General features: G+C 42.6%; 2 protein-coding genes across 3 annotated transcripts; one reads left to right on the forward strand and one right to left on the reverse strand.

Moving 5' to 3' along the window:
- Positions 1 to 108: 108 nt before the first annotated feature.
- cmtm4 (CKLF-like MARVEL transmembrane domain containing 4) lies at positions 109 to 17,521 on the forward strand. 2 transcript variants are annotated; one of them, XM_060072379.1, is made up of 5 exons: positions 109 to 374; positions 658 to 898; positions 8,277 to 8,453; positions 14,095 to 14,193; positions 14,902 to 17,521. In XM_060072379.1, the coding sequence occupies exons 2-5, from the start codon at positions 713 to 715 to the stop codon at positions 15,064 to 15,066; spliced, it is 627 nt and encodes a 208-aa protein (XP_059928362.1). In that variant the 5' UTR covers positions 109 to 374; positions 658 to 712; the 3' UTR covers positions 15,067 to 17,521. The 2 variants fall into 2 exon arrangements, with proteins under 2 accessions (XP_059928362.1, XP_059928363.1); XM_060072380.1 differs by having other exon boundaries at positions 705 to 898.
- A 255-nt stretch (positions 17,522 to 17,776) lies between these two features.
- Positions 17,777 to 21,726, reverse strand: LOC132472649 (CKLF-like MARVEL transmembrane domain-containing protein 3). Its single transcript, XM_060072381.1, has 5 exons — positions 21,400 to 21,726; positions 19,989 to 20,144; positions 19,666 to 19,761; positions 19,243 to 19,372; positions 17,777 to 18,859 (listed from the first exon to the last, which is right to left on the reverse strand). The coding sequence occupies exons 1-5, from the start codon at positions 21,520 to 21,522 to the stop codon at positions 18,831 to 18,833; spliced, it is 534 nt and encodes a 177-aa protein (XP_059928364.1). The 5' UTR covers positions 21,523 to 21,726; the 3' UTR covers positions 17,777 to 18,830.
- Positions 21,727 to 22,421: the final 695 nt, after the last annotated feature.

Below are 22,421 nucleotides of genomic sequence, written 5' to 3' on the forward strand. Positions count from 1 at the left end.
ATCCACACATACACGCACGCGCACGTACACACACTCACACACACGCACGCACACACACACACACACACACACACACACACACACACACACACACACACACACACACACACACACACACACACACAAGAATGCTTGGGGTTTGGGGCGGAGACAAGACTGCTTCACATCAATCCAAGTAAACGTATTCGTTGTGCGTAACAATAAGTTAACACACAGACTCTTTTATCCGTGTAAGGAAGGCGCGTTTTCTCGGTCCTCCTGGACGGATGGAGTGTGTTTTCACACACATCGGAGACGGATATATCTCAAAGGTAGTTTCGATAGCGAGGTGCCCAGGATACCGTCCATAGTGGAGTGACACTGGAAGCAAACAAGTGAGTGTAACGCGGTTCTAGGTTAAGCGGTTGCCTCGGAGCTCAATCGGCAGCGATAACCCTCTTTATCCAGCACAACACGTTTTAATAACAGTTACAACCTTGTTCGGGGGTTCCTTTTGTTTGTATCGCAGGGGAAGGCTATCGAAATATCCTCATTCTTCTGCTCCTCTCCCTGCTTTTATGGAACAGCAGACGCAACGAACGCAAAGCATTCGCCATAGCGTCGATGCAAGTTAATAAGTGTCTTTAAACCGGACCCTACCGATCTCTTCCACTGCAGTCGAGTTGTAGGCTACCGTGCACCTTGTGACCATCACTCTCCTCAAGGAGGCACCATGCGGACTGGCGCGGAGGCGGAGGGCTTGGATGGCGAGGCCTCCAACGCGTCAATGATCTCTGGGGCCAGCAGCCCCTACCAGCCCACCACCGAGCCCGTGCAAGCCAGAAGCCTGCTGGGGGGGATCAGGTGTGACCTGGAGTACCTCAGGTCGTACCTGGGGATCCTGAAGGTGGTAGAGGTGGTAAGTCAAGTCCCTCTGAGCATTTTGCGTGGCATTAAGATAACGAATGACAAAACCGGTTATGTTGTTATAGGGTTAAAGTATTGCACATATATGTTTTTCTAGACATACTAGAATTTGTCCTGTTGCACAAATATGTAAAATAATTCGTTCACTCTCAAAGTTTTGTGATTTAGTGTGGTTTCGTTTGATAATATGTTCATCTCACAATCTATTACACACTTATTACTACTAGTTGAGTAGTTTTCTCTGTAGGCCTACACAACTTCACTCTAGGCATTCATTTGTTAATAACTATCAGTTACTTTCTTCCACTCTAACTAGTCACAACATGGGATTGTTTTCCTATAAGGGAATTGAAATTGAAAATGTAATAGACAACAGGCTCTTCTCAGGATTCGGTGTGTTTGTGGTTGGACTTGGAAGACACAGGAGACGAGAGCACATAGTTTTATACCACTTCACCTAAACCAGATGTCTGGATACACAACAAAACCATGTCACAGCAGAAGGAATTCTCCAAATAACTATTATAATTCACCAATGCAGGAAGTGTGTGTGTGTGTGTGTGTGTGTGTGTGTGTGTGTGTGTGTGTGTGTGTGTGTGTGTGTGTGTGTGTGTGTGTGTGTGTGTGTGTGTGTGTGTGTGTGTGTGTGTGTGTGTGTGTGTGTGTGTCTAACAGCATACAGAGTTATATGTTAAGCTGTACGATAATGTAAATAATTCAGGTTGGGAAAGACATTTCCTGGAGAGTGTTCACACAACATTTCCACATGAATCGAAATGAAGGTGGAATCGTCACTCACCATCAGATATCATATTATATAAAAGCCCTGTATCAGCAATGCTGATCTTATGCTTTCGCTTTGTCTTGAGACCACACTTGAATGGTCTAGTTTGCTCTATGTAAACGCTTGTCTTTTTATTTCCGTCATCATTCTGCCTCTACTGCCTGCACAACTTGTGTACTGTAAATATGATAGTTATATAACAAAGGATTTATTAATATTGATCATAATCACTCCCCTCCTTCTACCTTCATAGGCTGACATGGGCTTACTTTTGTCGGTCAGGTATGACGACTTGTTCCAATATTGACATTTATGATTTCATGTGAGTCATCTGACATTGACATGAACAAAAGCGTTTTCAAACATCAGAACGGATATCTCCATGCACGGGTTTTAACTCACGAGAAACGCTTACATTTCCATATGGAAAATTGACCCTCCTGCATTTACAGTGCTCATTGGATTCTCTTATCGGCCCATTCGTTGGTTTTGGCTTTAGTGTTGTTTGGTTGAGTTTATGAGCATATTACTGTATAATCATGCTTCCATGGTGGGTATGATGTATGCAAGTTAATCATGATAATTTCACACTTGGAACCTTAGCTATTTTCTAGACATTAAAAATGATTGGAATTGTTACATTAGTTCCATGTGTCAGTCTCGGCTTGTCCGATTTTAATATGCTTTTTACTTTCTTGTCACTTTCTTGTGTAGTAGTAGTAGTAGAAGTATCATACAAACAGCATTTCTACCCTGGTAGTTATTCAATATTGCTTATGAAGTCCAGGACTTGATATCATTCATTCATCAGCAATTGATCCAGGTAGGCCTACTCTCTGCGGTTCAGAATGGCTAAGTGGACTCTTTGTGTTCCCACAACCAGAAGACAGTAACCTGAGCAGGGTGTGTTTTTGCCCCAACCCCCCGGTCCAGTCTTTGTATCTGTTTGGGGCCGTCTAACCCAGACCACCCGTTGTCTGTCATTTCCCAATCCAACGGGTGCTGGACCATGTCAGCTAAGCTAGCTGTTCATCAGCAGACATGGTCAAGTTACCCTCTTCTCAGCAGCACTAACATTATTCAGGTTATGTTCGCTGCCTGCGAGTGTACAATAATGAAGATGCCAGCTGCTACCAAAACGTCGACGAGTCCTTTAATAGAGACAGACTTTGTGTTCTGTTCTGTTCTGTTCTTCTTCTCTGGTTAGGTTTGTTCTTTACTTTCTTGATTTGTTCGTGTCTGGTCCAATCAATCTGGGCCAGTTTTGGTCTAGGCAAATGTAGTCTATTTTGCTTTGGCAAACATTAAATCCGTAGAGAAATACTGACTGGAAATGTGTCCACAAATATCCAGGAAATATATGTATTATTGTTTTAGTCTTTTTGCTTTGAACTTGTATCGCAATTGTCATTGTGACAACTTTGATCATCAACGACTATGAGGCTTTGTACGAGAGTTGTTCTGAAGCGTGCAGTCTCTCAGTTCTACTGTGACCAATAGAGAGCTTATGAGTTCCAGCCCCACTGTCTTTGAACGCCTTTCTGCATCCAGCCTTTGTATCTTTCCAGGTCTGTCGGGGGTATTCATCTGGTGCCCCTCAGGTATAAGCTGCCCTCGAGCAAGGCACTGGCCAATACCTAGAGTTGGTTCTGGGTTCACTGCACTGGGAAGATCTAGACTACACCAAGGGCAGGATGGAAACACAGTATGACCACTTTCCTTTGTATTCATCCTGCGTTCATTATGAATGTACAGTACGTCAAGCATATTCTGACAAGGAATTATTTATCTAGGGCTGGTCTATGTGGACCGACCATTCTCCGGTGGTACTTTATTGTACTGCGCGGGCTACTGTAATGGTCAACGGGTAGTCTCGTGGTTAGGAAGTTTGTGTCTCCCAGCGGATGGTCCTGGTTTAAACTCCAAAGTCTGCAGTCGAACATGTAGGCATCCTAGAGATGCATACCTGCTCTTTAATAACACACATCTAATTTTTGTTATTAAGTCACCTAAGGGGTATTCCATCAACCCAGAGCTGTATTTAAAAAAAGAATAATTATATATATATATATATATATATATATATATATATAATATAAACTTTTTACTTTCTTTTTTTATACACAAAGCAATTTACTTTACAAGAAAGGAAACATTATAAACATATTAGTTTAAGAAAACAATGGTGGAATTAAGAACCTGATTCTGACTGACCTGGCAACCCTGCACATGTTGTCAAGGTAAAGCTCGGTGTGGCTGAGAGGGCATCAAGCAAGGAGCGTGATGTTTGATTCAGCGCAGGCGCTGGTTTGACTGATCCCAAACTGGCAACCGCAATAATGACGATACGGTACATGGCGAAGCTAAATGAAGTTTGCCTACCTTTGTTCGACATCGCCTTTCTCCCGCTCTCTCCCCCAGGGCCGGTTCTAACCCTTTGGTAGCCCTAGACGAGATTGAGTTTTGCGCCCCCCGTTCCCATAGCGAGCAGAGCGTTGCCCTGTTAATTGACATTACTTTACTAAACATCACTGAAGACACATATTAGCACTTTTTTCAGACACTTATTGCTCTACTATACTACGTTGCAATTAAACAATGTGTGATGCATGGACAACAAACAACAGAAAAGCTCCAGAACATTTTCTACATTCACAACATTCAGACCGTAAAGTAAAAGTAGGAATGTGGTAAGTGTGTAAGCTTTACTTTGACTGTTTCAGTGAGTATACTTAATAAGTAGTAAAATAATTGTGGCAAACCATGTTCAAAGAGGTACGGATAAAAAACCTAAGGGTTATGAATGCATACAGTTGCTTGTTCTCGGCAAAACTACTCAACCACAAAGCAGGGCCCCAGAATGATCCTCCTTAGGGGCCCCAGGTGTACAGGGCCGGCCCTGCATCAACCAAGCTAAAGTTCAAGCCGGGCTTATTTTGCTTAGCCTCGCTACTTTCAGTTAGAGTTCCGTTCCATTAACGTGACTTGAGGGAATATCCGCTAGGTAACCATGGCAATTTATCCGAGCAAACTAACCTGGTCGGTAGCAGGCTAACTGTCGGGCTCATGGACCTATCAAAGAAGGTCAAGCTTACTTGATCGGTACTTCATAGAAGTCCATAGTCTGAAACAGTTGTAGGCCTACCATCAGAAGGTTCCGCCAATCTAGGCCTTATGATTTTGTCATAAATTTACATAGGCCTATATGAAGAAAAAACAGCCTATATTTTCACTAAGGGTCTAAGATTAATTGATGCAAATATAAAAATAAAATGAATTGCTATCTATTGTTACCGTGGATATTTTCTCCACACATTTTTATACAGATATGTATTCTAGCACAATAGGGAACCAGCAGTTGGGTGAGTGGTATAGCACTGGAGCTGTGATGCGGGCGGCCTGAGTTTGCGTCCTGAGTATGTCATAGAATTCTTGGCGTTGGCTTATTTTTGTAATTCCCTTTATGTCAGAGAAAGTAACCCTAACCCTAACCCACAATTTACTTTCTATATAATAAATGTGTCTTACAATTTCGCTAGAACCCAAATATAACTTACATAAACCCATGGTAAACTTTATGTGAATATTAATGTTACTGATGGTGAAGTCTTGGTCACAATGACAAAGACACTGCTGTATGGGAAATTGTCATCCGATACCACTTCTGTTGAGATAAATACTATGGTTAGTCAATTTAGAATATTTTTTTCTGGCTGCATATTTACTAGGCCTATCTCTTCAAGGAAATGGAAAACAAATGGCATGAAAAGTCCTTTGATTTCTCCAGTAATCCTAAAATACTTATTGTGTGGGGATTGTACCCGGATGACCAGGCGCAAGTCCGACATGTTCCCTCAAGACTATCCCTGATTACAAAACCATGGTCAATCTTCAATAAAAAAATGTGACGCTTAATACTACTTATGCATTGAACAGATAAGTGTTTTTTTTGCCAGGCGGCCTCCCTGTTTCTTTAATGGTTACAGTGTTCCTTTTTGAGTTATTATATGCTTGTACTCCTCATAGACCTCCACAAGCAGCTTCTGTTCACCGCTGGAAAAGATCCCGCTCGTTCCTTATCGGACATTTGATCCATGATTCGACATTCACGGTTCTGGGCTGGCTACATATCTTGTGAGTGCGCGTAATCCAAGATAACGTTAGCCTGGTTTGAACTAACCTGAGCAAGATGCGGGTGAATTGGGTTGATGGAATGGCTTTATCCTCAAGTGGAAGTTGGTGGAAGTTCTAACATGGCTTAATCAACTAAGCGCCGCCTTCGTTAGCGACTTTGATGAAACACCCCCCATGTCACTGAGTCACTTTGGCATGAAACCGTCTGCTAACGGGCTACAGTTTCAACACTGCAGTAATTATTATGTCAGACTGTGTGTCTGTGTCAGTAACACAACAGATGGTCGACCAAAGACCTCAACTGGCGTCCTGTGAAACTAATCCTGTGTGTGTGTGTGTGTGTGTGTGTGTGTGTGTGTGTGTGTGTGTGTGTGTGTGTGTGTGTGTGTGTGTGTGTGTGTGTGTGTGTGTGTGTGTGTGTGTGTGTGTGTGTGTGTGTGTGTGTGTGGACAGGCGTCTGAGTTTTTGTATGAGATTGATAAGGGGCTTTATCAAGGGAATAGTCCTTCCTAAAGCAAGATTAGTATTAGTAAGATTAGTAAGAATAAATTACTGGGGGACTACTGCTGGTTAGTATTACCAGCAGCAGTATAATGTAATACGATACATAGAGGTTGATAAATAATTATCTACATTATTTCACGTCTCACACACTATGACGTTGCACTACATTTCAATTGTGTGTGTGTGTGTGTGTGTGTGTGTGTGTGTGTGTGTGTGTGTGTGTGTGTGTGTGTGTGTGTGTGTGTGTGTGTGTGTGTGTGTGTGTGTGTGTGTGTGTGTGTGTGTGTGTGTGTGTGTGTGTGTGTGTGTCTTTTTGGAGTAGCCCTACATGGTGGAGAAGCTCCTGAACAGCAGAATTCCTCTCATACTGTGGTCAAGAGCTGGAGAAAGAGGGAGATTGGGAGAGCTAGAGGGAGAGAGAGAGCGAGATGGATGCAGAGCTCCAACTACAACTTATTATCTTTCAATCTTCTCTTCTCTCACTATTTTTAATTATCTCAGGTTTATTCATAATGTAATCATCTACCAGAATCATCTCATTAGTCTATCCATTATCTCCTAATTAACAGTTAAGCACGTTATCTTAATTTAATTCAGATCCTCAGAATGATCTTTCTTTCCCGTTCTTATTCATTGCCTGATAGCCTTGCCATATCCTTATGCCGTTCATAGTTGTCGTCATTATCATACTGATTTTATCAACGCAGCCTTCTAATCACCTGAGAATTCCCAATTCCCTCATTAGCTCATTAATATCCCGTATCTTCACTGTCGCAAGGATATTCATAGTTCTATCAGAACTGTATACAGAACTTGGCTGGACAAATTTTCCCAAAGCCAGTTTAGCCGTTCCCTAGTGGCCTCTTCATGCGGTCATTGTCTGTGATTTCGATGTTGTTTCAGTGCTGCCTTGTTGGCATGTGGCCCCTGGAAAGGTGGGCGCATCTTAACCTTAGGAATACTGTAGGTCGAGCCCCCCAAGGTCCTGTTAAGGGTTGAGGCCCCCAGGCCCTGTTGCAGGGGTCCGAAAGATTTGGGGTGGCTGTGGTCTGGAAAAAGTTTTGGCAAATTTTGCCGCAACTTCAAGAGCAATCCTGGGTGCTCCACTGCTATTTACCTAGTTTTAAGTACCGGTAGTTTTAATCTATTCTCACAGTCAGCCTATCCATATGTAAAGTCTGAGACACAGTGTTGATTAACTGTGTAAAGACCACCATGTTGTCAAGAAGAGGTCTTTATTGACCAATCCAGGGCTTACAGGATTTCTCGAAAGTCTGCTGTCCTTGCTCCCCAATGGTGGAAGAGGCGCCCCACAGTACAGGACAGCTGAAACCCTACCCGTCGTACGCTACAGGCTGAAAACTCATCGGTTCAGATTGCTCTGAATGTGACCCAGTTTTTCTTTATTGCACCGTTTGAGGCATTTTGCTTTTGGTGATTTGTATGTACTCGAATGAATCTTCCACTATGGGGATTATATCTTTATCGTTGAATAGTACACTAAATGTAAATCTCTTTGGACCAAAGCACCAGCTTAATAAATGTTATGTCATTTTTTAATAGTCTAGTATAAATACCTAGATTACAATACAAGTTGTATGGTGACTATGGTGACTATATCAGACCTTCAGGACGAGTCACATGATGACCTAGTGCTCTGTGTATCAGACCTTCAGAACGAGTCACATGATGACCTAGTGCTCTGTATCAGACCTTCAGGACGAGTCACATGATGACCTAGTGCTCTGTATCAGACCTTCAGGACGAGTCACATGATGACCTAGTGTTCTGCGTATCAAGCTGTTCAGGACGAGTCACATGGCCACATAGAGCTAATGAACGGAGGAGACTGAGATTAGGTTTATAGTAGCTGACTGTAGCTAGTTACATCAATGCTAGCCGTGTCTCGTTCTCTTCATAATGTGCAGTGCTCTCTCGCCCCTGCTAGGTGCTGGCCCTGCTGGGCTTCATCTGCATCGAGACCATCATGATGTGCGCTCCCTGTGGGGGCGTGTACTTCTTTGAGTTTGTCAGCTGCAGCGCCTTCGTCGTCACCGGGGTCCTCCTCTTCATCTTCAGCCTCAACCTGCACATCAAGGTGCCCCACGTCAACTGGAATCTCACGGTACGCGTGCGCGCGCACACACACACCACACCACACCACACACACACCACACACACACCACACACACACCACACACACAGACACACACACGTGTGTGTGTCTGATAGGGGTGTAAGGATACACGTACTTGTACTGAACCGTCACGGTACAGGCACTTCGGTGCGGTCACAGAGGTGGACCGCGGTGCGTAAATGTGGCGTGCGTAGCGTTAATATGGCGAATGAAAAGGCTTGTTTTTGCGATGCGGAATTTAAAACTTGAAGTCGGAGTTCCACCCGGACCGTTTCGCCAAAGTGTACTACTCCGACTCTGTAATCCGACTCCGTAACTACGGAGACCCCTCAGCAGCTCCCCGTTGGGATGTCGGATACGCAATGCAATTCGCCGCCCGATCGATCTTATGTGTTCACTACAAAGCATTTGAGCAGTGTTGCAAATAAACTTCCAAAGCTTTTCAAATCTTATTTGGTGTTTTATTGGCCCTTAAGGTGCAAAGTAGACAATGAACAAAGCAATTAAGGTGCAAAGTCAAACCGGAGAAGTGATTCAGGAAATTATTTTGTTAGGGGACCAATCACAGCCCTCGCCGTCTCCGTTGCGTCGACCAATAATAGATCCATGACGTCGACGGATAGTTATAAATATTGCGCACGTAAGCTACGGAGAGGGTCTCCAACAGGCTCTCCGGCTATGGAGAGGGCTCTCCGTGTCTACGTACAGCACTCTAACATGCAAACGCATTTGAAAAGGCACCATCCAGGTGTTACTATCACCGTTGCTGTGAAAAAACTAAAAAACAAGCTGTGCAAACCCAGCTCACAAATCTATTTCAACAACCCCTGTCTGGGAACTCAGAAATGCAAATGCCATAACCAAGTTTATTGGTGTTCTAACATTAATATGAGTTCCCCTAGCCTGCCTATCGTCCCCCAGTTGCTAGAAATGGCGTGAGGTGTAACACGAGCACTAGGTATCCTGCTCCGCCTTTGAAAAATGAAAGCTCAGACGCTCCGATTTTGAATTTGGCCCTATACGTCGTCATAAGGGGCCGTGCAACAATCCCATCTCCTCCATGTCGCGGATCAGTCGACTTCAGATTGATGTGGAAGTGGAAGAACCAGAGACGTCGGAGAACCTGACGCAGTCTGTGGAGATTCATAATATCGTCTGGGGGCACGCACAGCTTTTGGCCGTGATAATATTTATTATATGATATAGATATCTGAAGGTATTGAAGGGGATGAAGCAGGTCATCCATGTGCAGATGCAGGGGTCCTTAGACCCTATGCAGTTTGCATATAAAGTTGGTAGAGGTGTGGAGGATGCCACTCTGACGCTGCTGATTTGCCTGTATCCCCACCTTGAGAGCCCCATGTCCCATGCCAGACTTCTTTTTATAGATTTTCCTCTGCTTTCAACACTATACAGCCATACCTTCTTGCTGAGAAGCAAGAAGGTGTGGATTTAAACATGATTTAACATTATTGCTTGGATTTGAGATGTTATGACGCATAGATCACAATCTGTAAGAGTCGGTCCTTTCTGAAGAGCTCAACTCTTCCACAGGTTCACCTCAGGGATGTGTGCTTTCACCCCTCCTATATATTTTTTTGCACACTGAAGGGCTGATTATGGTCCCACGTTCACGCAACAGAAGGGGGTTACGGACCCATTACGTCCTTGCGGACCCTCCTTGCATCCACCGCAAAGTGCACCTCCCAAAAATGTTAACCTTCCGTCGAGGCGACGTAGAGGCAAGGGCTGTGATTGGTCCACTTACTAAAACCCGACGCAGAACCATAAAGTTTCACGACTGCGTCAAAGCGTCTGCGTGGTCATTGCGTTTCGTGAACGTGGGACCATAATCAGCCCTTGACAGTTGCAGAAGTCAGGAAATAGGCAAAAATAGGCAAATCATCAAGTTTGCTGATGACTCATCAACAAACCCTCCTCCTAGACCCGCCTCTCTCCTCCTCATTTTTATTAAAGTGAAAGACACCGAAACAGCAAAACATTCCTATTAAAGCACTTTTTTCAGTTTGTGTGAAGGTGTCTTCCATATTTTACAATGAAATAAGATATCTGTAGTTAATTATTCTCCCACTCAGGTATGATTAGAACAATCTTTGAAGGCTAGGTGTGTGTTTGCCGTGCTTGTTCAGCCTGTATAATGGCTGATTCATTAATTCCCTCACTCTCCACCTAAAGCTGCTGTGTGAGGTCCCCCCTTCACTGTAAAGCGTCTTTGAGTGTCTAGAAAAGCACTAAATAAATTCAATCCTTTTTCTTGTTGTTGTTGTGCGTGCTCGCTTGTGGGTCATTCTCAATCTCCCAGTGGACTCTTGTGCGTTGAGGGCCTGTGGTTTGAAAGACTCTCTTCTAATCTGAACGATAGCCTTTCTTGATGCTCAGTAGGGCCTACACCACGCCTCACCCTCCAGTACCACCAAACCTTCACATTGTGACTTAACCCTGTTAGGCTGGACGCATTCGGGAAGCCTGGAACAAGGAAGCTTTTAACTGGCTGGGCCGGTCTGGTGGGTGAAATGATGGGTGGAGTGCATAGACAATCCTGTTCTACAGCAAAATAACCACCTGCTACTACTAAACCATGATGCTAGCTCTCTGATTGGAAGGCTTTAGTCACAGGAGGGCACTAGTATCTCAAGAAGAACATCGTCATTTTGACACTCAAAATTAAGAACAAAAGAAGGCTTAGGGGCATACATCAGCATACATTGACACTCAAACAAACACACTGCTCTATCCATACTGGTTGTGTGTGTGTGTGTGTGTGTGTGTGTGTGTGTGTGTGTGTGTGTGTGTGTGTGTGTGTGTGTGTGTGTGTGTGTGTGTGTGTGTGTGTGTGTGTGTGTGTGTGTGTGTGTGTGTGTGTGTGTGTGTGTGTCATGTGAGATGGTGTCTATAATGATACGAGTCACGCATGGGATCACGGGATTTGTTCTCCATTCAGACAGATCATTAACTCTTGCCAGGCCAACATAGACACACAGAAAAATACATACACACACCCCAAGTAACATCAAGGAAGTGAAATAACAGTACAGTAACAGTACAAGCAACTTACCATCCTCCAAACAAACTAAACTAAAAACATCATTGTGGAATCAACATAATTGTTAAAGTAACAACATCTACACCATTTTGTGCAATCACAATTTCAAAATCACGACATCACACTACCGTAACGATGCAATCACAATGGCAACAGGGATTAGAATATATTTTAGTTGCCTAGTTGAATGCTCATTACGATGACAAAAAATCACCACAGAGAAATATATGGAACACATGAAACCTTTAATAGTTAAAACTCTGAATCCCTAATCCCGCAACCCCCTTACCTCCATAAATTCTGAATCAACCACACACCATCCTGCTCTTACCCTTTCTCTGCACATTCCTTCGTAGATTTTATATTTCTTTGCGGTCTACAGTAGTAGTAGTATATTTGAAAATGTTACACTGAAGGAATATGAAACTGTAGTATTTCAACTGAAATAGTTATAATACAGTGTGTTGAATATTTGATAGGTCTGAAGGAGATGGTGACACACTGGGGAGCAATGTGAGATCAAAGAGTGTGGGCCCTATCTTGCATCTGGCGCAATTTACTTTCTCACTGGCGCATGTGTCGTTGCTAGTTTGCAACTGGCGCAGAGCGTTCTTTTCCCTCCTGCGCCACGCGCCAGTAAATGAGGGAATGGTCTTGCGCCCCAAGGGGCAGTTCGGCGAAAGGAGGAGGCGTGTTCTGGCGCCAACGTTCCCTGGTGCTATTTTGCAGTTTCAGAACCCACTTGCGCCATAAACCAGGAAATATCTGGTTTAAAGTCAGTGGCGCGTTGTTCAGATGCTATTTTAAAGGCACCCAGTGCAACTTTATGTAAACATTCAATGAAAAATAAACATTCAATTTCTAGTCTTTTTTACACGTAGTAAGTTTCAATAACTCCATACCATTACATATCGACATTCAAGGAGCAAAGATGAGACGTCGTTGTGTGGTGAGAACTGATAGAAAATCGTAAACAACAACAATCACCGGTGGGGAGAAGCCATTTTTCCATTGACTGGAAGCCTGCTTTATTTATTGCCGGTTACAAAAAATAAAGAAAATGGCGGCATTGTTGTTGTTATCGATTTTGTATCAGTTCTCACCACACAACGACGTCTCATCTTTGCTGCTTAAATGTCGGTATGTAATGGTATGGAGTTATTGAAACTTACTACGTGTAAAAAAGACTAGAAATTGAATGTTTATTTTTAAGCCTCGAAAGTTGCACTGGGTGCCTTTAAGGGCGCATGCATAATGTTGCTTGTGCACCTCGCGCATACATTTTGCTTCTCTCATCTACCTAGCCACACATTTTTGGTAAATTATTTGGGAAAATAACAGCTGATTCAGCGGTAATAAGTTGCACTTTTAAATCAATGCATCTGCAAACACCGTACAGCAAGCACATATTTTCTTGACACAGACATCGTGTACATGCCCATAACTTTAAGGATTGATGATCATGAGAAAACATTGTTTTAGTGCGAGTTAAAAAGAATGAATGAATGTGGGCGCGCGTGTGTGTATGTGTAAAATAATGAATGAATGTGGGCGCGTGTGTGCGTCCATCTGTTTAAACACACGCAAACTAAACACGGAACGCATAATACAGTCAATGGCAATGTATATTAACAGGGGGACACATGCATATTAGGAACACAAGTCGATAGCGATAATGCATACAATACTGATAAGAAACTATGTCTATAATTTATTGCGTATATCATTAAATAGAACCACAGTTACCGCATCTCATATGTTTGTTTTCTTTGCAAAAATGTATTTGAGGACTCAGTATTTCTGAAGTTGTGGAAGAAAAAATTATTTCAAGTGTGTATCGGGCCATATTGTTTGGCCATAAACTGAGCCATTTGATGTTTGAAATTCATTCGCATCTGTCTCATCGGAGACTTCAGACGCGCTGTCAAAATATCAACTCGTCAGATTCAAATGCACTCATGGCTCTTAAAGGGGATGGGAGCTGGCACTCTCATTGGTTTATTGCACGTTACGCCCAAACCACACCTACGGGTAATGAGGCTACTTCAGACCAACCCTTTTTAGATTTGCGCCAGGCGCAAGAATCGTTTTTGCGCCGGTAAAATAGCGACATCGCCATAGAACCGCCCACAAAGCTACTTGCGCTTGGCGCTTCTCACTTGCGTATTAGACCGTTGAAATAGGGCCCTGTGTGTGAGTGTGTTTGTGTGGAAGTATCCCTCCCTCCGAACTCAGTCACACACACACACACACACACACACACACACACACACACACACACACACACACACACACACACACACACACACACACACACACACACACACACACACACACACACACACACACACACACACACACACAGTGTTATTGACCTGGATTCAACAGTAAGATACAGGAAGGCAAAGAATGTAGAATTAATTTGTGTGTTTGCATCATGTGGTGTTCAAACAAAAACACAAAGCAGAAACAGCCAACTTTCTATTCACAGACAAAAGCATAGTTGGAAACAATATTCAAAGCTGGAAATGAAATGACAACATGTTTAAAATGTTTTGTGTGTAGGACCTGGTCAACACAGGGGCTTGTACCCTTTTCTTCTTCCTCGCCTCGTTGGTCCTTGCCTGCATCAACCACGGGACTAGCGCTGAGATCGCAGCTGTGGTGAGTAATAATGACAATAATCATCCTAATAATTAGAATAAGAAGCGCTTTACATGAGTACCAGATATATCAATTCTTAATAAAAACAAGGCAAATTGAAAACACCTTAAAGCCTATAAATAAAGACAGAAAAGGATCCCAGAGAGGTGAGGCGAGTAAGATGTTAAACATAGTAGGGGGGTGATATTATGCCACCAGCTGTGTGTGGTAAGCCATTACAAGCCATTTGGAAATTTGCCTTTTCCTGTGTTTTAGTGACATCACAAAGTGGGAGTGTCCACCTAGATTTATGACGGATAAGCAACATTTGCTTCAGTCACACTGGTTAGGATGGTGGACTTATCTATCCGTAAATCACAGGAAAAGGCCGATTTTCAAACGGCTTGTAATGGCTTACAACATCACACCTGGTGGCATAATGTCACCTCTTTGAAGAAGGTTTATAAAAAACCGTAGTGATGGAGTCACAGATCCGAACAGAGATCCTACTCTTGTCAGAATGTACCTAGACTGGTCTAGTTTAGCTTATCTTAAACTCTGTATTTATCCATTGTAGTTTAGTCTGAACTGGGGTAAATCCAGTCTCGCCTGGTCTAGTCTTGACAAATAACTGCAGAAAAACTGAATGAAACCTCAAGATTTGTATCAGTTGTTTATATGCTTCCTATTGCTTCCCCTAGTTAAACGTGTGGGTCTTCCTTCCGCCAGGTGTTTGGCTTCTTGGTCACGTGTGTGTACGGCCTCAACTCCTTCCTGGCTGTCAGGAAGTGGCGCCGTGGCGACAGTGGCCAGGGGGTAACAACGAGCAGCGAGTATACACGTGCGCGCACGGCCTCTCGCGGCGAGGTGGAGACGCGGCCAGAGCTAGCATGAGATGGACAACCCGAACACGCATGTAACCACGGCGACCGCAGGGGGGGATATAGCGAGCAACGGACCGCTGCCGGTACCATGGAAACGATGGTTTGTGTATAACGGTCTGAGAACTTAAGGACCTTGGTAACCTGTTCCAAGACGACTCCTCCCTGTTCCACCCTTTCACCTCCTCACACCTCCTAATGGGGACCACACACGCACACACACACACACGCGCACACACACACACACACACACACACACACACACACACACACACACACACACACACACACACACACACACACACACACACACACACACACACACGCACACACACGGGCGCGCGCACACATGCACACACACACGCACACACACATGCGCACACACACCCAAAGACTTAATCAACACTCAAGCACAGAGTGGTGTGTGTTGAGTGAAGAAGCTGAGCTGTTAGATACTTAGTGCGGGGGTGAAGGGAACCCTACATGTGGGGGATGTGCACAAAGAGACCAAAGCAACGGAACAGTTTATACGACCCTTAATGATCCCTTTGATTTATTGATTACCTGGCTACCACCGTGGGTGTCTTTGCCTTGTATCATATATTTTTTAATTTGTTTTGTTTCGCTGAAGAGACAAGTTTGGTGTAAGATGAACTTCGGTCTGCGGGTAGAGCTATGCTAACAGTGTTAACAGTATAGCAACATGGCTACATGGTGCGTTATTCTGTGTCATGCTACATACAGCCGTCCAATGACAACACAGCGCTGAAGCAGTAAGCTCCAGGGACTTTATACTGGACTGAACATTGGGCCTGCAATGCTCACTAACTACGACTGCTAGCTCCTGGCTAATGGTCAGATAGTTCTGTTATGAATGAGATAGGAGAAGAGCGATATTAAGATATGTGTTTTGTTTTACACAAACAAAATTACACTTATGAAGTTGTTTGGTTTGTATGTTTATGTCATTGTTGTGGGTTTTCCTGACTGGGTTAAATGTAAAGGGATGATGTAAACTACGGTAAATATTCGTAGACTAAGCTTCATAGACGGGGTCTGAAAGCAATAACAGGAATTCATTGGTTTAAGAATGAAATATATGACATAGACAATCCTCAGACCAAAATCTACTGTGACTGCCCTAAAGTTGTATATTTGTACACAACAAAGTATATTCCTATATTAAGCTGCTCTCAATTTCAAAATCAAAATTTTAAAAACATGAAAAAAAAAGAATGTGCCGGACGGATCCACAGGCAGTCCAAGGATCATGTGATGAAGTTATGGGGAATCATTGATTCAACTTTACAGTTTAATGAGTTTGAGTTCACTACAGTTGAACCGGGGGCCTTTGGAGTATAACAGAATGATTGACACAGTACAATTGAAAACATCACCTGGCTGTATGTTTCCCAGGTAATAAACACATTCTGGTTAAAAGACAGTTGAACATCAAGTCACAGAGTGCCTCCACCGTTAAGCTCAGATATTTAACTGCCTTCCCAAATTGTACATTTATATCAGTTAATAAATGAACTAATTAACTCACTAACTGATTAACAGGTTATCAACTAATTAGCGTTGTGTGTGTTGCAGATTAGTGTGTGTTTATTATCCAAGTGATGGATAATCAGGTAACTATGGGAATCAAGAGTTTAAAGTACCGTACATGAATCTCCTTTGAAACAGAATTATCTGTCAGTATATTTTCAGGCATCAACTATCTAGAGTCACAAGACACACTTCACATTGTAAAGGTTTCCTAAGTGACCTACTTAAATCCACTAAACACTACTTGTTTCATTCAGTTAGTCCGCTAGATAGTCTACTGAGTCTTTGCTAGAACAATGGAAGGAATGTAGATCTTCTTGTGTGTCTGATGTATCCACAGAGAAATGTCAACAAACGTATCATTCAATGCCAGAGATTTTTGAAGTTCTTCGAGGCTTATGTGTCTTTATGCTGTTAGGTCAAGGGTGTAAATGCTACATGGATAATCTAGCGCTCTCTGCTTGTCGTTTGTGGTAATGCAGCTACACTGAGCAATATCGACCTACGTGAAGGCTTAGGTAAATTAATTGGTTTGTTCTTAATAAAGGGTTTGATACAAATTTAAAAACGACGTGTTTATTTAAATATATTATCTTGAGTTGATTAATTATATATATATATCGTCTTGACATTGACCTATTATTTGTTTTTTATGATTAATTTTATATCTTAAATTCCAATATTTTATCCTTGATCCTTGTCATTCCAATTCTATAAATGGTTGTTTTAGTTAGGTGTGGAAACAATATTCCTTTACATATTGTACTATACCAGCTCTGCCTATAAAATACAATGTGTGGAACTCAATTAACTGATCATTATGATGATGTATTTATGAAAGCATTTTGTTTTGAGAGGCCATTTCTAATTTAATCTGAATGTCCTCCAATTAACACAATAAAAAAGTAAAGAGGAAAGCGGTAGAAATGTCTTTATTCCTCAAACTAAGGATTATTCTGTGAGGTGAATGCTGTTGGAACCTCATGCCAAATTTATTTTGGTATTTTCTGACCATTATTTGGGTAGTGGTTAGGGGTATTGGGTTTGAATCCCAGAATGTCCAAATGTAGGCGTCCTTGAGCAAAATACCCGTATGCCTGCTGATAAACGTGTAACAACAATTAATAAACGGTAAATACTTTACCGTCCCTACCTGCTCAAAACCAGAGAGGTAGAACAAACTATTTTCATTGAAAGCGTTCAGTGGTGCTCTATAGAGCTACGACACCCACACACACGACCGTTCAATCCACTGAAGACAGAATACACAGTACAAAACACATCTGAAATACACACACAGGGCAGGGACAGGGACATTCAAGTGACATATCCAGTAACTAACATACTTATAGGCCGAAGAGACACATGACACATAAAGCAGATGCATGTCAATTACAATTTCATACACGTGTCTTTGACACACAACACATAATAATGCAGCAAGTGGTTTCAACACGCAGTGGACTGCAGTCCTTCCTCTTATTAAAACACTTCAAGAAACAGATCAGATAGAAATAGCCTGCTTATCTGTTTAACTCGAAACTTGGATTTCTATTCATCCGCTTGTTCATCTTTCGCTGATGAACACAGAAGTTGTAACCAGACAGCCTGCTGTCCTCCTGTTTACAGTAAACAAACTGGATGTGACGTTGGATGTGGAATGTATCCTGGTTAGTGTTGGAAAATTGGCTTTCTACACAGATGCTGTTGTGTAGGATAATACACACATAAACGTACACACAGCTGGTCTAAGATGTCCCTTTTGTTTGAACAAGCACAAACGCATACAGATAGTGGACAACCGATACATAGTACGTAAGAAGTAATACTAAATCAGTATTCGAATGTACCAACCAATTTTGTTTCTTGTAACTGTTTCAGAACTGCAAGATGTTTTCACAGCTTTAGACTTCCGCCCAAGACCCAACAGTGCCAACCAGGATTGGTTTGCTCTTTGCATTTGTGTTTATGAAAATGGTTATCAATGAGTTTAAATATCGCAACAATAATCGGTTGCTTCTATTTTCTTATATTTGGTATTCAAAAATATGTATATTTGTAGTGAAGACTTTTTTTTATCTGATAACTGCTCTTGTGTGCCCCCTGCTGTAATAATTATATCACAGTGGAATACTTCAGAGGTGCATCACTCTCTCTCTCTTGCTGTCTCTCTCTCTCTCTCTCTCTCTTTCTCTCTGCCGGTGGGCGATCGAGAAGACCACCTGCTCAGTCCGAGTCATCGTCTGAGGAATCATCTGCAAGAAAAAGTTCAACGGTTAAACCCACCAATCAAATAAATAACCATGGCTCATGTAGCAACTTTAGCATGGCTTACTTGGCCAAGTATATATTTGAAATAAAACAATCTTCTGTAAAATAAAAAGCAGATATTTGAATAAATGCTCTTAAATGAGCACCTGGTCACACCTAGCATTAACATGGTATACAGTGATCCGCTCACAAGTGGACCGCTCTAGAACATCAGTTCAAAACTTTAATCAGAATCATTACAATTTTGTTTGTTACCCTTATGTAGAGCACTTTGAACTACAGTTTATGGCTGAAATACAAATAAAGTCCTATACAAATAAAGGTCATTCTATTGATTGGTGAAAACCAAAGAAGCCCGGCCGCTCACCTCGAGGGTGGGCTGTGTGTCCGGGCTGCCCCTCGCTGGGCTGGCCCCCCCGCCTCAAGAAGTCTGCCAGGTCATTGAAGATTATGTAGAAATCAAAAGCAAACACAATAGTGGCTATGAACCCAAACACCTGCATAGAAAAAAGGGAAACCGTCATTATGATGAACGCTTGCGTATCAGCATGACATTGCTATCGTATCAGTGTGACTTCACTATTGTATGAAAATGACAGCACCATTGTAATCAGTAATGGAACTTCACATATATAAGTAGGAAGTCTAAATGAAGAAAAAAACTGAGAACACTACACCCCTAGAATAAAACATGATGAACGTAAAATTACTGAAATGATGAAATGGTTGCAATGGAGAATAGATAGTACAGTGGATTTAGTATACTAGGTATGTATTGTATGTAGATTACCCCAGCGGCTTTAGAGGCTCCGTCTGAGTATTTGGACACGGAGATGATTGAGATGACGAAGAAGATGATTGAGGCACTTACACACCTCAGGAAGTCCTTCAAAAATAAACAAACAAATTAATTAATTACTTAACAAATAAATGAAACATGGTCATGAGAAAGCGGTTGAATCCCTTTGAAACGCTGCTTTTTGAAACAAGCAGACATTCCACTTCACGGTTCCGAGGGTCAGGGTTCTCCCCAGGGTGCCAGGGCCCCCCAGGGTGCCAGGGCCCCCCAGGGGCCGGGAGGGTCCCACAACAGTCAGGGGGCGGGGCGCTCACCATGAGCGGCCAGTGGAAGCTGGTGAAGCGCTGGTTGAGCTTGGTGGAGTAGGCAAAGAGCAGGAAGAGAGCTGTCAGGAACTCCAGGAGCGGAGCCGTGACAAAGGAGGCCGCCGTGGACGCCACGAAACACACAAATGCCAGGAAACACAGGAGCTGAGAGCAAACACATGCATACAGAGACACGCATACCCAGAGACAAACACACATGCACACATACAGAATTACATGTGCAAAAATAGGAAGAGGAAAAATGTAGAACTCGTAGTTGTGAAGTAGAAAGGTCGAAACCCTCCTCTGAGTCACAATGCACTTCCTGTCACAGATTACAGCAACTCAGACTGACATAACTTTCTGTCTACATGGCTTAACAGCTAAGGAGCGTCCGCAGCGTGTCCATTGTGGAGAGATAATCACCTCTTTCTCTCCTTAAGAGGCCAACGTCAACAACAAAAATACTAATCAATAATAATTACATTTTAAAAAGTGGATTTTTGAAAGTGGAAGTGTATACCATGAAGTGTCCTTGAGATTATGTTCAGATGTTTTTGAATCAAGCTCATTGGGGTCCAATCACTTTCAATGCGGTAACCCTAACCCTAACCCCATCCTGGGAACCAAATTCAAACCCTAAAACCAAATCCTAACCCTAAAAGCCCACCCTTAGCCTTTAGTTATAGGGTTCTGAGAGAGAGAGAAAGAGATTTGAATGGTCACTCTGCAGTATTGAATTCTTAAGAATGATAATTAAATAGTTCAAAAAAGGGGGAGACAAGAGAGCGAGCAATCGAAAAGCCTTCCCAGAAGAAATCACATGACGACGGAGCGCAAAGGGGCTTGCCCCTCTGTTTTTAACCCGGGGTTAGTTCTCAAAAAATGCAGCCTTCCAATCTTTTATTTTATTCAAGAAGTAATAAACACAGCCCACTGAAAAATCTATCCCACCCTGATACGACTAATGGTTAAAATAATTATTAAATTATGCTCAGAACTTTGTAAATACGGATAACTTTTTATCTGGAATCGGGAACGTATTTATAAGGTCGTCAGTCCTTACACTTCTACGAAAATAAGAGCATATTTCTGTGTAATAGAGTCGCACCCCCACAGTATCCGACTCCAAAAGTTTACTACACTATGTTAATGTTGTGACGCCCCTTTCCCTGACTAATGAAAACCTTGTGAAGACGGGATGACCCATATAAATACAACCAAAACGTTTATTTGCATATACCGTTAAACCTAACATAACGTTGGGCGTAGTCACACTGCTAAATCAAAATAATAGTAAAGAAACTTTCCCATCTATTACTTCATAAACACAGTGTCTTGGTCGGCCTACAGAACCCTACATCGTCCCTCAAAAATGGAAATTCCCCCCATGACTTTTCACACTAAGATAATGTCTTACCACTTCTGCAATAAGTAGCAATCCCTTACGAGAGAGAGCAAACTCTTTCGTCGGCAGGATTGACAGAAGGACATTCGGTCGAGCCTCGGTCGCCCCGGCAGCAGGAGCCTCGATGTCCCCCATCGTCTCTAGGCTACTTCAAGTTCTACGATCGACTCTCCTGCAGCTTGAAAGACAGAGAGCGTAAAATGCTCAGCTCTGAAATGGGAGTGGAGACTTGATGGAATATAGAAGATGGAAACGGAAAACCAAGACAGCGCGGAAACGCTTCACCAAAGCATCTGCAGAACCCCAATGTTGGCAACGCCCCCACACTCATAGCCTACACTCGAACGCAATGACACACACACACACACACACACACACACACACACACACACACACACACACACACACACACACACACACACACACACACACACACACACACACACACACACACACACACACACACACACACGTAAGTTAAAAGTTTACAGTGCATTGAAGGCACGTGCGACAGACAACATGCAGTAGGCCTACGGTTAAACAAATCCATCAACAAATTATAAGTCAACGGCATTTAGGCCTTAATTAGCTCGATCATGCATTTAGGGCCCACTGTAAAATCTTTATGCATGTGTCGCCGATGCTCTGTCTGCCCAAAGCAAATTTCTCTCGTGAGAGACAATAAAATACTTACTTACTAGCTACAAACTGCAATAAAATCGTATATTTTACCATTTAAGCATGTTAAGGGCCAGCTATAGCGTTTTGGAGGAGGCAGCATTGTTGTTAATGGTTGCATATAGGCGGCTTTTACTCAAATGTGCATACATTTATGTCAATTCCAATAGCGTTCAGTAGCACTGCTATTAAACATATGTTTAATACAATCAATTATGCAAAGTTGAAGATGAGAACTGTTATATTAGTTATAATAGTGTGGGATGGGTATTAAGTATGTGATGAATACTTTTGATTGACTGTTACAACATCCTATTCCAATGAAAACCCACACTCTTGTTTGTTTGATAAAAAGG

Source organism: Gadus macrocephalus, chromosome 14, assembly GCF_031168955.1.
Source record: "Gadus macrocephalus chromosome 14, ASM3116895v1".
Lineage (NCBI taxonomy): Eukaryota > Metazoa > Chordata > Actinopteri > Gadiformes > Gadidae > Gadus > Gadus macrocephalus.

Excerpts from the sequence above, each read along its gene's own strand:
- LOC132472649 (XM_060072381.1), bottom strand. The coding sequence starts at position 21,522 with ATGGGGGACATCGAGGCTCCTGCTGCCGGGGCGACCGAGGCTCGACCG. Across the intron at positions 19,762-19,988 it reads GCTTCCACTGGCCGCTCATG|GACTTCCTGAGGTGTGTAAG; the intron begins GTGAGCGCCCCG and ends TTATTTTTGAAG. Across the intron at positions 19,373-19,665 it reads GAGCCTCTAAAGCCGCTGGG|GTGTTTGGGTTCATAGCCAC; the intron begins GTAATCTACATA and ends TTTTCTATGCAG.
- cmtm4 (XM_060072379.1), top strand. The coding sequence starts at position 713 with ATGCGGACTGGCGCGGAGGCGGAGGGCTTGGATGGCGAGGCCTCCAAC. Across the intron at positions 899-8,276 it reads TCCTGAAGGTGGTAGAGGTG|GTGCTGGCCCTGCTGGGCTT; the intron begins GTAAGTCAAGTC and ends CGCCCCTGCTAG. Across the intron at positions 8,454-14,094 it reads ACGTCAACTGGAATCTCACG|GACCTGGTCAACACAGGGGC; the intron begins GTACGCGTGCGC and ends TTTTGTGTGTAG.